At 34.9% G+C, this 13,456-nt stretch overlaps 1 protein-coding gene across 3 annotated transcripts; it reads right to left on the bottom strand.

Moving 5' to 3' along the window:
- Window positions 1-2,109: 2,109 nt before the first annotated feature.
- On the bottom strand, window positions 2,110-12,380 carry LOC125836092 (DExH-box ATP-dependent RNA helicase DExH1). Of its 3 annotated transcripts, none has more exons than XM_049515175.1 (16): window positions 12,080-12,380; window positions 11,166-11,311; window positions 9,723-9,822; window positions 9,357-9,572; window positions 9,163-9,258; window positions 8,076-8,351; window positions 7,015-7,218; window positions 6,768-6,923; window positions 5,075-5,167; window positions 4,692-4,906; window positions 4,260-4,419; window positions 3,883-4,156; window positions 3,619-3,811; window positions 3,313-3,499; window positions 2,706-3,074; window positions 2,110-2,606 (listed from the first exon to the last, which is right to left on the bottom strand). In XM_049515175.1, exons 1-16 carry the CDS (start codon window positions 12,362-12,364, stop codon window positions 2,475-2,477), a joined length of 3,102 nt encoding a protein of 1,033 aa, XP_049371132.1. In that variant the 5' UTR covers window positions 12,365-12,380; the 3' UTR covers window positions 2,110-2,474. The 3 variants fall into 3 exon arrangements, with proteins under 3 accessions (XP_049371132.1, XP_049371142.1, XP_049371137.1); XM_049515185.1 differs by having other exon boundaries at window positions 9,723-9,826; window positions 12,080-12,100; XM_049515180.1 differs by lacking the exons at window positions 11,166-11,311; window positions 12,080-12,380 and adding an exon at window positions 10,061-10,082 and having other exon boundaries at window positions 9,723-9,826.
- Between the last annotated feature and the right edge of the window lie 1,076 nt (window positions 12,381-13,456).

Here is a 13,456-nt window from a genome sequence, read left to right on the forward strand (position 1 = left end):
TATTTCAGTTTACCGAAATATATAAATTATAATATATATTAATATTATATTAATTATTAATATTTAAAAATAAATATTATAATTTAAAATTAAAAACAAAAGTTTGTCTTTTCAAACTTTTCAACTTTACAAACCCACTTCCCAAAAGGCAAAAATTACCGTTCCCACTTCCCACGTCTAGTCGTCTACAGACTATAGCAGCGTCGACCATTTCGTCGACCAGCAGCACGCAGCAGCTGCCAATCGACCAGCAGGCAGCCGTAGCACAACAATGACCGGTAAATTTCAATGTTATAACAAGGCTAAATTTCAATGTTAATGACAATTTATTATTTTGAATCATACAATAATTTGAAAAACAGAGTAAAATAAGCAAAAAGAAATAAACATAAATAAAATAAACAAAAAAATTACAAAATTTTAAAAAGCCCACTAAGCAGACCCATAACAAAAAATCGAATTAACAAAAACCAAACCGAAATAACAAAAACCGAACCTAAATAATAATAACCGAATCGAACCGAATTATTTTGGTTCGGTGTTCGGTACACGTTGTACAAGAATCGAAAACCAAAAAAACCGGAAAAAAAAACCAAAACCGAACCGAAATACCGAATGCCCAGCCCTAATTTTTCCTATAAAAAAAATATAGTTTTACAATTTATTTATTTTACAATTTTTACATATATGAAATTTGAAAAAAAATGATTTTCTTCAATTCGATGTAAATAGTCAAGATATCTCATTTTCATTAATTTTATTATATTACTTTTTGAATAAAGTGTATTTGATGCTTCGACAGATGAGTGACGACTAGGGATGTTCATGGTTATGATTATAAAATCAAATTAAACCGCAATTCGAACCAAACAGATTAAAAAAATCGATATTTAGCTTGATTTGGTTAGGTTTGGTTTTAAATTTTAAAAAACTGATATTATTTTGTTTGGTTTTGGTTTTACTAAAAATTAACCGCAAAAATAACCAAACCGAACCGAGAAGTTATATATATAAATTTTACAATTATTTATAAATAAAATATAAGTATTTTGATAAATTTTAATTAACTTAAGTCTTTAATTTTACTATTTTCTGAAACCAAACACTTAAATTTTAGCCCAACTATTAAAACTTTAAGTCTAAATCTCTCAATATTCATTACTTTAAAGATCACACTTTCTCTGTTCTTTATAAAATTTTCTAACGCAACATTGAATAATTTAAAGCTCAAACTAAAGAAGATGGTAATTGATTAGTTTTGACTATGAAATACTGGTTGTTGTTGTTTTTTGAGAAGTAATTTCTCAATATTTTAAGGTGTAATTTTATTGAAAAGTCTATTGATAAGATGTTGAGATCTCTAGAATATTGAACCAACTTTATGTTATTGACAATGAGTTTTTTTAGTTTTCGAAACTTGGTATATTGGATGAATCACTTTGTTCGTGTAATAGCTTATTTGTGAATTATTCATGTCCTAAGTGTTTTTGTCTATCGAGATGCGTATGTCCTCAACAAACTTATTACTTTCGAACCGAAAAAATCTAACCAAACCGACGGTTATTTTTTTGATTTGGTTTGGTTTGATTTAGAAATTTAAAAACCAATTTAAGTTGGTTTGGTTTTGGTTTTAGTTTTAACTAGTAACCGATCCAAACCGAACCATGAACACCCCTAATGACGGCTATAGTAAATGATAAAGAATAAAATAGTACTCCCTTCATCTAACTTTGCTTGTGTGCTATATTATTTTGGGATATGTAATAATACTTGTCTAGCATATAAAATCAATAAATAATTTACCATATTATGTTTATTTTACCTTTGTTAGTACTATTTATTTCTCAATATTTAGATAACTTATTTTAATAAGGATGATTTTGTAAAATGACCCCCTATCATTTACTCTCAAGTCAATAGTGGACAAATATTATTGTATAGAATGAAGTAATTAGGTGATGATTATCTCATAATTTTTCAAACGGAACAAATGAAAATAAATATTTGTTTAAATATTTTAGACATGTAACACATGCTTATCAGCAGGTTGACGAGTTGTAATAATTTTTGCATATATAACATTGTTGTTAAATCGACGTCAAATCATCCTTGAAATCGTTACAAAATTATCTACCTCTTAGAGGCAGAATCCAAGATTTGAACTCAATGAGTCTAGGACTCGAGTTTCAACCACTGAACCCATCACCTTGTTCGAGTTGTGGGTTCATAGTTCAATATTTTCAGCAATTTCAGTACATTTTACATAAGATAAATCCCGGTCTGGACTAAAAGTTATAGGTCGAAACGAACCCACAACTATACAGCTAGATCTCCCCCTGCATCTCTATGCTAACACTATTACAACAAAGGGGCCTCAACCCTTCTGTTTTGTGCACTCTAGCCATAATCATCTAATATATGGTTTTGCTCACAACTAGTTTGCTATAAATTAAGGCGAAAACGCCCCCTATTTCTCAGTACCGTATGTCTTGACTATGAAGCAACTCAACCACAGCAGCAACTACACCCTTCCCCTCGACTGAGACGTCAAAGTGGGGCTCTTCGATTTTCCTTTTTAATATTTTATCCAGTTCCACTCGCAGTTTCTGCAAAATTTCAGACACATGAGCAAATAAGTGTAAGTTTTGAAATGATAAAAATGTATGTCACAAAGATGAAGTTGTTGCAGAAATCGAATGGCAAACCTTTATTAAATCCAACACACTTTTTGACGCAGAAAAGTGAAGATAGCCTCCAAGCATTTCAATGCCGTCTCCACTTTTGCTTGGAGTGAGATTACCCCCAAACATAAGGAGAGAATAATCGGATATGTTCGTTGAATCTCTGATATAAATGCTTGAGGTCTTGACTTTCTCACTGTAAACTAAGTAGGGAAGAGGGAAAAGATGAACACTAGCGTTAACAGATGCTGGGTGGATATCAACTTTTCCAACTTCCTTCGTGTAAAATGCTGTACGCTTTCCTCTTCTTTTACACTGCACGACATTTGGGTAGAGGCCTGCACAAAGGATGGCGCATACCATCTCTAAATCATTGCTATATTCATTGTATGCCTGCAATATAAGATCATTGTCTCTTAATCTTGATCATGGATGGGTGTTTTAAGTACTGCTAGATGGACTCGAATCAGAAGATTAATATTATTTGCTTCTTCTACACCATGATATACACACTTCACCAAATAGTAATAATTTACGACAAAACATGGTCAAACCAGACCTAGACAGCATTAGAGTGAAGGGAGTTATATGTGCATCAGTTGTTCAAGGAAAAGAAATTCGGAGAATTTACCTTAGCTCCTCGTGATTTATCCACAAAACCAATATCTGACAGTAGGTCAACGAACTGATTTCTCATGTCTTCCATCATCTGCAAGGTTACAGGAGATAAGAAATTTTCCCAACAGAAGGTTCTTTCTTTTCCATAACGTTTAGCATCTTTCCATCCTTCAAATGCTTTAAGAAGTGCAATATGATCACTGCATCAAAAGGAAGATTGTTTTCACATGAATAAGGAAATATTTTATTCCACAAAGTGATGTCCCTGATGGAAGCCAGAGAAAGAAGCGTATAAACCATTAATTTTATTTGGTTTAACCTGCAAGAATCACCAGCAAAGGATCTTTTAGCAGCATCTGCTTCCTCTTTCCTGTTTATTGGCAGGACAAATGGATCACGGTGTGCCAGAGCAGCAGCAATAGTCAGTGCAGGGTTCAGACATTGGAAGATGGACCCCATCAGAAGCATCTTTCCAATATTTGGATCCAGCGGTAGAGTGCAAAGATGGCGGCCTGTAAAGAAACATTATAAGTAAACATTCCAACGTGGAATATATTGAGAAAATCATGTGCACTATACAAACCAAGTGGAGTAAGTTCTTCTGTATCATCCAGAGCTCCAATAGTTTTGAGAAGTTCAATAGCATTGTGGACAGAGAGAGCATCCGGAGGTTGAAGTGCCTTGGCCAAAAAGGATTCAATGGCGCCAAACTGCAAACTCTTAATATGGAGACAAAGCTCTTGTAATGGTGTTCGAAGAATCTCAGGTAGTTGATATTGTGCCATAGCATCATGTATTAGTTTCGGATACAACCTATAACAAACTCCAGGTTGTACACGGCCCGCACGACCGCGCCTCTGCAGATAATAAAAAATCTCCAATAAGCCAAAAATACAAAGCCAAATGAAGTTGACTCCAAATATATCAATCTCCCATAATATGTATTGCATTTTTAATTACCTGATGTGCTGAGGCCTTTGAAATCCATGATGGTAATAAACAAGCTAGCTTGTTCAGTGCATCATAGCTAGTCTCTTTCGCCTTCCCACAGTCTATGACATACACGACATCATCTATAGTTATACTGCTCTCAGCTATGTTGGTTGCAAGCACAATTTTCCTGCATGATCAGATTCAAGATATTAAATTTTAAAAAAGAAAAACTGACTGATGAGTGAAATCTGAGTACTTTGATTCATATCATACTGCTATATTAGTTTATGTGACTGACAATGAAATCCACCATTCAACAACAAGAAATAACAGAAAAAGTAATGATCCACCTGAAGAGATAAATAATTGAGCAATGGTATTATTGATAAAGGGTGATCAACCTATGATTAAAGAATGTGAATTCTTGGAGATCCAGCTTATGCTAAACAAAGAATGTACCTCGTGTTAGCAGGTGGACGATCAAATATTTCTCGTTGATTTACTGTTGGCATTGAACCGTGAAGAGGGAGGACTAAAAACTTCCTGGTGTCTCCAAGGAAGTTGTTAGCCTTAATTTTATCAAGTAGCTTAGAAATCTCATCCCAACCAGCTAGGAACACAAGAATTGCACCTTCACCTTCACAGCGACAAATATATTCAATTGATGCTTCCACCTATTCAAAGCAATGGAATAAAACAATCAAAGCTAAGAAACAAGAGAACCCATGCAACCAATGCAATAAATATGCCTTCAACCAAACCCCTCTTTCAATAAGGAACTATAAATCGAAATGTTCGACATGAATAAAACTCCTTTAGTTGGTAAAAGGTAAAGTACGTACAAGACCCAAATCAAGCTGTGAACCAGACCATGCTTCCAGAGATTGTCTTGTAGTCATGCTGTAGCCTTTGTAATGTGAACCAATGTCCACATCCTACAACCAGAAATCTTCAATAAGAGTTTACTTGGCAAGAGAATTAAAATATGCATGTGAAGAGAAACTGTCATTTTTAAAAGTTCAGTTACAATAAAAAAGCTCACTAACTGGTCATGCATTCCCCTTGAAATGAGTAAATAACTAAAGGATGAAGACCACAAGTTCTGACAGAAAACAGTATTCACAGTACATAATCAAATGAATGATTCAAAGTTAATTAGTCTGCTTTTAGAATTGGCAATTAAGTACAGGAAAATAGATGTCCTCCACACTGAACCTTTTAATTTGATAGGGTCTGTCAAGCATAAATCTGGCGGCAATTCTACCCATGTGAACCAGCTGGTTCACAGCCTCACATCCCCCACATATCAATTTCTCTTAGGGAGGGCAATCATCATAGAAATTAAGTACATGAAGCAACTGTTCGATAAGATATACGAGCATTGTCATACTCAAGTTATGAGGCCATTCAAGGCATCCACAGGACAGGAAGCTCTCATGATTGATTTGGCTTCATATGTTGCAGCAAACTAAAATGACTCCTTATTAAGAAGGTAAAGCAGACATGAAACATAATCAATACTCCCTCCGTTCCAATGTGTTTGTCTTACTTCCCTTTTTAGTCCATTTCAAAAAGAACGTCTCTTTCATCTTCAATTTTTTTGGCAACTCTTTAATTCTAAAACTTTCCACATAACATGTTTAAGACCACAAGATTAAAGGGCATTTTGATAAATTCTACATATCTTTAATTTAAGACTACAAGATTCAAAAGTCTTATTTACTTTCTTAAACTTTGTGCCAAGCCAAAATCAGACAAATAAATTGAAATGGATGTAGTATTAGTCATTGTTCATCATCAAAGACAATAATCATCTCTCTGGTTATTTCATTTTTCATTATCAGAATGTCAACCTTCTAAAAAGAAAGCAATAGCATCTGCTTTTATACGTGAAATTACATTAAAAAAATCCAGTTTGCACTTTGGCCAACAAATTAGATGACCACATATAAAAAAAATTGATTGGTAAATCAGATGACCATGTATAAAATGTATAGCAAGCATTAGTTTCCCCCCTAGACAGGACAAAGTTGTTCAAAATATAAAATACTTTCAACATTGATTTTGAGGCTCCACTACCCCCAACCCCTTTAGCCTGGGAGAAGATGGGGATAAAGAGTAGATGAAAAGATTGAATCCCACCTTGGCTCTGCCAGGCACTGGACAGTGGTTTAGAGCCAAGTACTTTCTAGACCCCTTCTTGGATACTGGATCACTCCAGCGCTTCAGGTACTATGGAGCCTCTGCCATCCATTCCAGCAAAGCCGTTTCATGAGGGAAGGAGAAGGGAGGGGGGGGGGGGGGTGATAAACCTTGAATACTAAAAGCTCTTATGTTAACACTCTACAACTACTCTCTCCACCCAATTTATGTAGCACAATTTAACTGAAAACATAAAGAAACACAGTAACAATAACCTCACAGTAGGTTGTAGACAAACAGCCAAGTCTAATTCATCAAGTAAGTCCATTTTCAAGAGAAACAAATATTTCTTTTTTATTTCAATTTCATCAACAATAAAGGAAAAGATCATGCCTCAAAAAGATCAGTCAGCGGATCTCTTTTAGAATCTTGTTGCCTCATCCTTCTCCTTGAGTTTCCTTGGAAATTGTCTGCTTCGGATTTTATAAGGTAACGAGTCTTCTCCAACACGTCTTCAAGAAACAGCTCTTCCACTGGATATGTCAAACCCTGCAAAATTAAGCCTAAGAAAATAAGAAGCAGAACATTATGGCTGGACATGTCTTGAATTGTGGAGATACACAAGACTAAAACACAGTACCGGTATATGAATCGTGGGTGCATCTCTGAAGTATTTGGAGAATAACTCAGCGTTAATAGTAGCACTCATCAGAATGAAACGCAAATCAGGTCGTCGAGGAAGCAGGTCACGTAAAATTATCAAGAGGAAGTCTTCATTCATGCCTCTTTCATGGATTTCATCAACAAGCAGATGGCTAACACCAGTCAAATCAGGGTCCTGAACCTATATTCAAAAGGAAGAGGAGAAAAATCACCTTTCCTTCTAATAGATACAACAACAACATACCCAGTGTAGTCCTACTGGTCCAGTGGGGGAGGTAGTGTGTACGCAGCCTTTCTAATAGTTACAAAACCTCTAAATCAGTAGAATTAATCCAAGATCATAATTACATAGATAATTATACAAATAATACCAAGCCCATTTATGCAGAAAATAATATTAAGCTCTTTTCTTAAAAGTATATTTTTTATAATTTTTTAAATTAAATTATAATTTAAAAATATTATCATAAATATCGACTTGTGTTACTACTTGTTAATCAAATACACAAATAAAATTATCTATATAATATTTATTAATTTTGATTTCAAGTAAAAGCATAAATAGTTAAATAGAAATATTAACCTAATTGTTTTCCAATGATCATAATAAAACACAAAAACTATGATAATATTCCATAGGCTATGGCCTATGTAGTGACTCCCTAGAAATTTTAGGAACTTTATTTTATGTAGTACATATTTTATAAACATAATTTGTATTTAAATTGTAATATTTCAAACTTTAAACAAAATTTGAGTGTAGACTCCTGTTATTTTTAATACTCTATTTTATTTTTATTTTTTAATTAATTTTTATTTGGCCCACAGGCCGGCCCTATCCATATTTCTCAAGCCCCACAAATCGACAGACTTATTCAGGCCGGGCTAAAAAGTCCTTTTCTTAAATGGGCTCCAAAAATCGTAGCCCAGGCCTATCAAATCACGGGTTAGGCCAGGCCGGCCCAACGGGCCTAGCCCATATTGACAGCTCTAGAATTTACACAAGTTTTGGGAAAAAAGAGTTCAAGAGACAAATACCAGCCGCCGCAGTAACACTCCTGTTGTGCAAAATAGCAACCGTGTTTGAGCAGAGCGCTTTGCCTCCAGCCAAATCTGGTAGCCAACAGTATCACCAAGACTCTCTCCTCTTTCAGAGCATATTCGAGCAGCAACTGATATTGCAGATATACGGCGAGGCTGAGTGCATATAATGTTACAATCAACACCATGAAGGGATGATATCTCCTCTTCTAGAATGAATTGAGGGAGCTGGGTTGTCTTTCCACAACCAGTCTCTCCAGAAACTACCAAGACCTGTATTGACCATATAGTGAGTATGCTCTTCCTGTAAAATCCCTAAAAGTCTAATAATGTGATTCAAAAGCATCGAAGTGCCACAAAACCCCAGGAAATTGAATTAGACTAACAAAAGGAAAATTTATTTCAAACATGCCAATTAACCTGCAAGCAGAAATATTTACCAATGAAATGCATTTCCATCACAGGACAATTTTTCCATAAAACTACTTTCACAGTGTTCCTGAGAAAAAAGGATGAAAATAAACAAAGAATGCAGTTGACAGAACTGCTTCTAGAAGTAACTCTTCCTTGCCTTTTTTTTTGAAAAGATGTAAGTTTCATAAAAGTGGAAGCACTAAGAAAGTGTTGTAGTACGTACAAAAAGCAAATAGCAAGAAAAATCCCATTATAATCTTTAGGGATTAAGATACTAAGTATCAATTCTACTTCATTTACAAGTTCCTCTTAACACCAACAAGATAACTTATATATATATATATATCTGCATCATAACGGTGCTATCTACAATTAAAAAACAGAAGTATACACTTAAACATTATTTGCTGAATTGGACTAGCTTTGTCTCAAAACATCTAGCAGTCCTTTCCTTCCATACGGTACACAAATACATGTAGGCATGGCAATTCACCACACTTTCTTCATCACATTTTACATTAAGATGCTAGTTGTTTCTAAGTGCATATTGCAAGAGTTAGAGTTAAGTAAAGTTGTATGTGCAATCAGCAGGATTGAAAATTTGGAAAAAAAGAATCAACTGAAACATCATGCATTGTTGTCGCAGAAGTAATTTTTACAGATATCTCACCTGATTATTTGCAACAGCTTCCATAAATTCAGATTTCACTTTAAATGCTGGAAGTTTTTCTCTGAATGAGATCATTGCCTTGACTTTTTCACTTTCCTAGCAGAATAATTAAAAAACAGTTCAACTGCTGAATCTAGAAAGTACCACCGAAAAATAAGATGAAGGACTAATAAAATCGAGAGAAAAAACTGTACCCTCGTCTTTTCCTGTTTCTGTTTAAGTTCCACATTAAGTCTTTTGGTGGCAGTATCATCCTCTATAGTCAACTTGGGTTTGGCTGTTTCTACAGCTTTGGATGATAATTTGGCAGAATTACCAGATGTTGAAGAAGAAGTCCCAGCAGATACTGTGTCCTGTGAACTACTCAATAGATTTCCGACTCTTTCCTCAATCTCTGTAGACATCCTAATCTGCGACACGGTTACAGTTTAGTTATTCTTTCATTAGTGTGGTTACAGTTAAGTTATACATTAACTAAAACCAGCAACACAAGCAAATCATCAGCACTGATAAGTGAAAGAACATTCTCACCAGCTAAAAGTAAGATGGCAGTACTATACCTCTTTCTGTGTAGATCCATGACGCTCATCAAGATCAGCACGATAGCTAGGCAATGGGACTTTGCTTGCAACAAGTGCCTTTCCCTTGTTATAAGCATGGCTTTCTTCCAGCAAATACAAAAGGCATGGATAGGACAGTTAGTAAACACTTTACTTTACTATGAACACCATAAAATAGTGCTTTTTAATGGTGAAGCGACAAGGAAAGAAAATTTAGTTTTTAAATGAGAGGGTGGGGCCGATTAATCTACCAGATTTAGTTTCTTCTTCCATCATTTTGAACAAAGGAAAAAAGGAAATATCATGTAGCAGTAGCACACATAAGTTATTGCAATTACCATACATTGAGAAGTGTAAGTAGCATGTCTGCTTTTCATCTTCTGAGTGTCAGTTACTTACAAAAATCCTATTAATTCAAGGTAGGGAAAAATGTATAAATTACATATTTTAAAATAAAAAATATACCTCAATCTGAAGCTAGTTGAGACCGGCCATGTGAATCTCAACTATCGAGTATTCAATAATTTAGACTCTCCAACAATATAATACTTGCATACAAATCTCTAACATGATTAAGGACTCCTAGTGAACACTGGGCCAAAAGTAAGCTACCAACATGCCTAAGCCTTAATCCAACTGATTAGTGTCGTCTAAAATATATCTTTTTTTACAATTATACCTGATTTTCACTAAGTTTGCATGGATTGTAAGAGATTGTAGGCTTTTTGAGACAACTTGCTTCCACGTGATTTGAAATGAATTAATTAAATGTACATCTTAAATAAATTGTGCAACTACTAGATTCATTGTGCATTTGCAACCATTAGTTGTATGAAGTTTAACAGATCACAAATACAAAAGGCATATTACAATATGAAGTTCACTAACTTCACTCTCACAACCATATCTCATTTGTGGGAAACGTAACACAAAATTTTTCCTCAAATTCCCTACACATTTTTCCTATACTTGTTTTTATGAATTTACCCAAAAAAGGGAATAGAGGATGTATGCAGTGTTCACAATTCTCAGTTCTCAAAGCTTTAGGACACGCATGGAGAGAAAAGTAAATTTGTTTTGACACAACAGAAACATCTTTGAAGAATTCTTTTGCTTTTGTATATTTTGTCATCTTGATGCACTATAGAAGGAAGATCACTCAAATTTCAAGTACATTTTGTCTTCGTAATCTCCGTCTAATGATAAATTTAAGTTCATAATGATTGAAATGGAAGCACACCGCATGCTTACTACAAAACAAAGAACAACAACATACCCAGTGTAGTCCCACAAGTGGGGTCTGGGGAGGGTAGTGCGTACGCAAACCTTACCCCTACCTTGGGAGGTAGAGAGGTTGTTTCCGATGGAATACAAAACAAAGGACAACGAACCAAATTTCGATTAGTGATAGCCACGGTTCCTCTTCAAGATCAAACCACTTACAAGTAAAGTTCTAATTGATACGCCATATCAGACAACTTCTGTTGGTCATCCCTACTAAAATTCCGCCTTATAACCATTTCCTGCTCGCCTCCTCTCTTAAACTGCTCCATCTTCCCCCACCACTCATTCTCATTCATCACCTCCATCTACAACCAAAAATCACAATGTAAACTTTAAACACGCCAACAATCACTTGAATTGTATTCACAAAAGCATAAACATAGACATCACAAGTTTATAAACAACGACAACATACCCGGTGTGAGGTACCTTACCCCTACCTCGTTGTTTCCTATAGACCCTTAGCACAAGAAAAAAGCAGTCCAAAGCAATCCAGAAAAATAAGTAATGGAAGTACAAAACAAACAGATAGTAACAAAAACAACATATAGTAACAAAGCGGTACTACAACAAAATAATATGATAGTCCACGTACAAGAAGAAACATATACTAATAGAAATCTATGGACAAAAAACTACAAGAGTAATACTAGGACTACTAGTATGGATGGACAACAAGACAATGCAATACTACCTACAGCCTACTAAACTTCTATTGTAATTTGTGTCCTCTACAACCTCCCGTCGAAGTTCATATCATCCTCATTAAGTTGGAAGATCAAATCAAAAACCGTGAGTTTTATTATAAGTGATGAATTGGTGTGATTGAACTCTGATCCTGCACCTTACACTTTTTTCCTATGTCACAACTCTAACTAAATTCTTCCCTCTGTCCTGTTATAAATTTACAAAACACTACACCTTTTCTTCTAGCCTAAATCTCGATAATATAGCAACACATGTACGCACTGTTTAAATTCTTCTTCGGTTTCTGCAGCCATACATCTATATTTACACATTTCTAACAACTGCTAGAGCAATGAACCAAAAACCAGTGATGATTAAAACAGTACCTCAGCTGCCTGTTGCCTAAGTCGTTCAGCACGCCATACAGGATCCCACCATCTCTGTTCACCACCACGTCCTCCTCCTCCACGACCACCGCCACCACGGCCTCCACCGCCGCGTCCTCCTCCTCCGCCGCCGCCTCCACGGCGACCGCATCGGTAGTTTGGACGATAAGCCATAGCGGAATGGGAAAAAGAGTAACTCCTTTGGAGTGATGAACGAAGAGAGTTACGGAAGTGAAAACGGAGAAGGGCGAAGGAGTGTGGGTGGTTTAGAAGGCGCACTGACATTAGTGCGGGAGCGCGTGTGACAACTGCGAGTGGGGAATTTTAATTGGTTCTTAAAGAGTTTTTTTTTTGTTTTCCATGGGTATTCGAAGTCCGAATTGGAGTTTCGATTAAATCCAAAGATTGTGACGTACTGCACGTTCATTCAAGGATGGCACTCCCAATAGAATCTTCCCTATACCCACGTTTGAATTCGAAAACTATAATTAAAAGCGAAGGCAATTCCACCACTCAACGACAACTCATTTTGATAAAGAGTGTTAATATTATGGTCAATGGCATTGGTCTACATTGAAGTCAAAATTTGGTGGAAATTAATTCCTTCAATTATAATATTGGGGTAACGTAAATTATTTTAGTGAAAGAAAGTCAAATTGAAATTAAGTGAAAGATATTTAGTTGAGAAAATATATAAATGTATTCTTTAATTTGGTGGTACATACGTATTTTGTCTGTTAAATGGTGTGAAATTTATTATTTAGGACGTGTATATACTTATTCAATTTTTATGATAGTTAAATTTGTATTTATACACATCAAAAGTTAAAGGACATAAATGTTATTGTTAGCTAAGTCTAAGTTAAAGGATACGTTTAAGCCTTTTTAGCTTGTGAATAAGTTATTCGAAAATCATAGGCATAACACGTAAATATTTTCTTTAACTGTGGCTCAATCGACATTTAGTTCTTCAACTTTGGGTGTGTAAAAATAAATACTACTTAAACTTATATAAATTTGAACAAGTAGATACACGTGTCCTGCATGACGCAATACACGTAGGATGTCGCGTATGATGCAAATTGTCATGTAAAACGTCAAGTAAGACATGTGTTTTACTTGTGCACGCACCAAAATTGAAGGATATAAATGTCACATAAGATCAATTTAAAAAGAATATTTATAAAATTATCATTTCACACAAAACATGACACAAAATAATATCAAAGTTATTTATACACAAATAATTTTTTTTAACAAATCATAAATATTTTATCTTGACATTATTATTCTAATTTTTTTTAAAAGTGAAAATAAAAATTGGACTAATAAGCATTACACCCATTTAGTCTGGTTTGGGCCAAGTAGCCCATAATT

The sequence above is a fragment of the Solanum verrucosum genome, unplaced genomic scaffold, assembly GCF_900185275.1.
Source record: "Solanum verrucosum unplaced genomic scaffold, falcon-dt-bn FXZP01000284.1, whole genome shotgun sequence".
In the NCBI taxonomy this organism is placed as follows: Eukaryota; Viridiplantae; Streptophyta; class Magnoliopsida; order Solanales; family Solanaceae; genus Solanum; species Solanum verrucosum.

What these genes read in the sequence shown, in the direction of transcription:
- LOC125836092 (XM_049515175.1), bottom strand. Translation starts at nt 12,364, where the DNA reads ATGTCAGTGCGCCTTCTAAACCACCCACACTCCTTCGCCCTTCTCCGT. An exon ending in AAGCTGTTGCAAATAATCAG is followed by an intron (nt 8,352 to 9,162) that starts GTGAGATATCTG and finishes TGGTCAATACAG; the next exon opens with GTCTTGGTAGTTTCTGGAGA. An exon ending in CAAAGGCCTCAGCACATCAG is followed by an intron (nt 4,157 to 4,259) that starts GTAATTAAAAAT and finishes TATTATCTGCAG; the next exon opens with AGGCGCGGTCGTGCGGGCCG.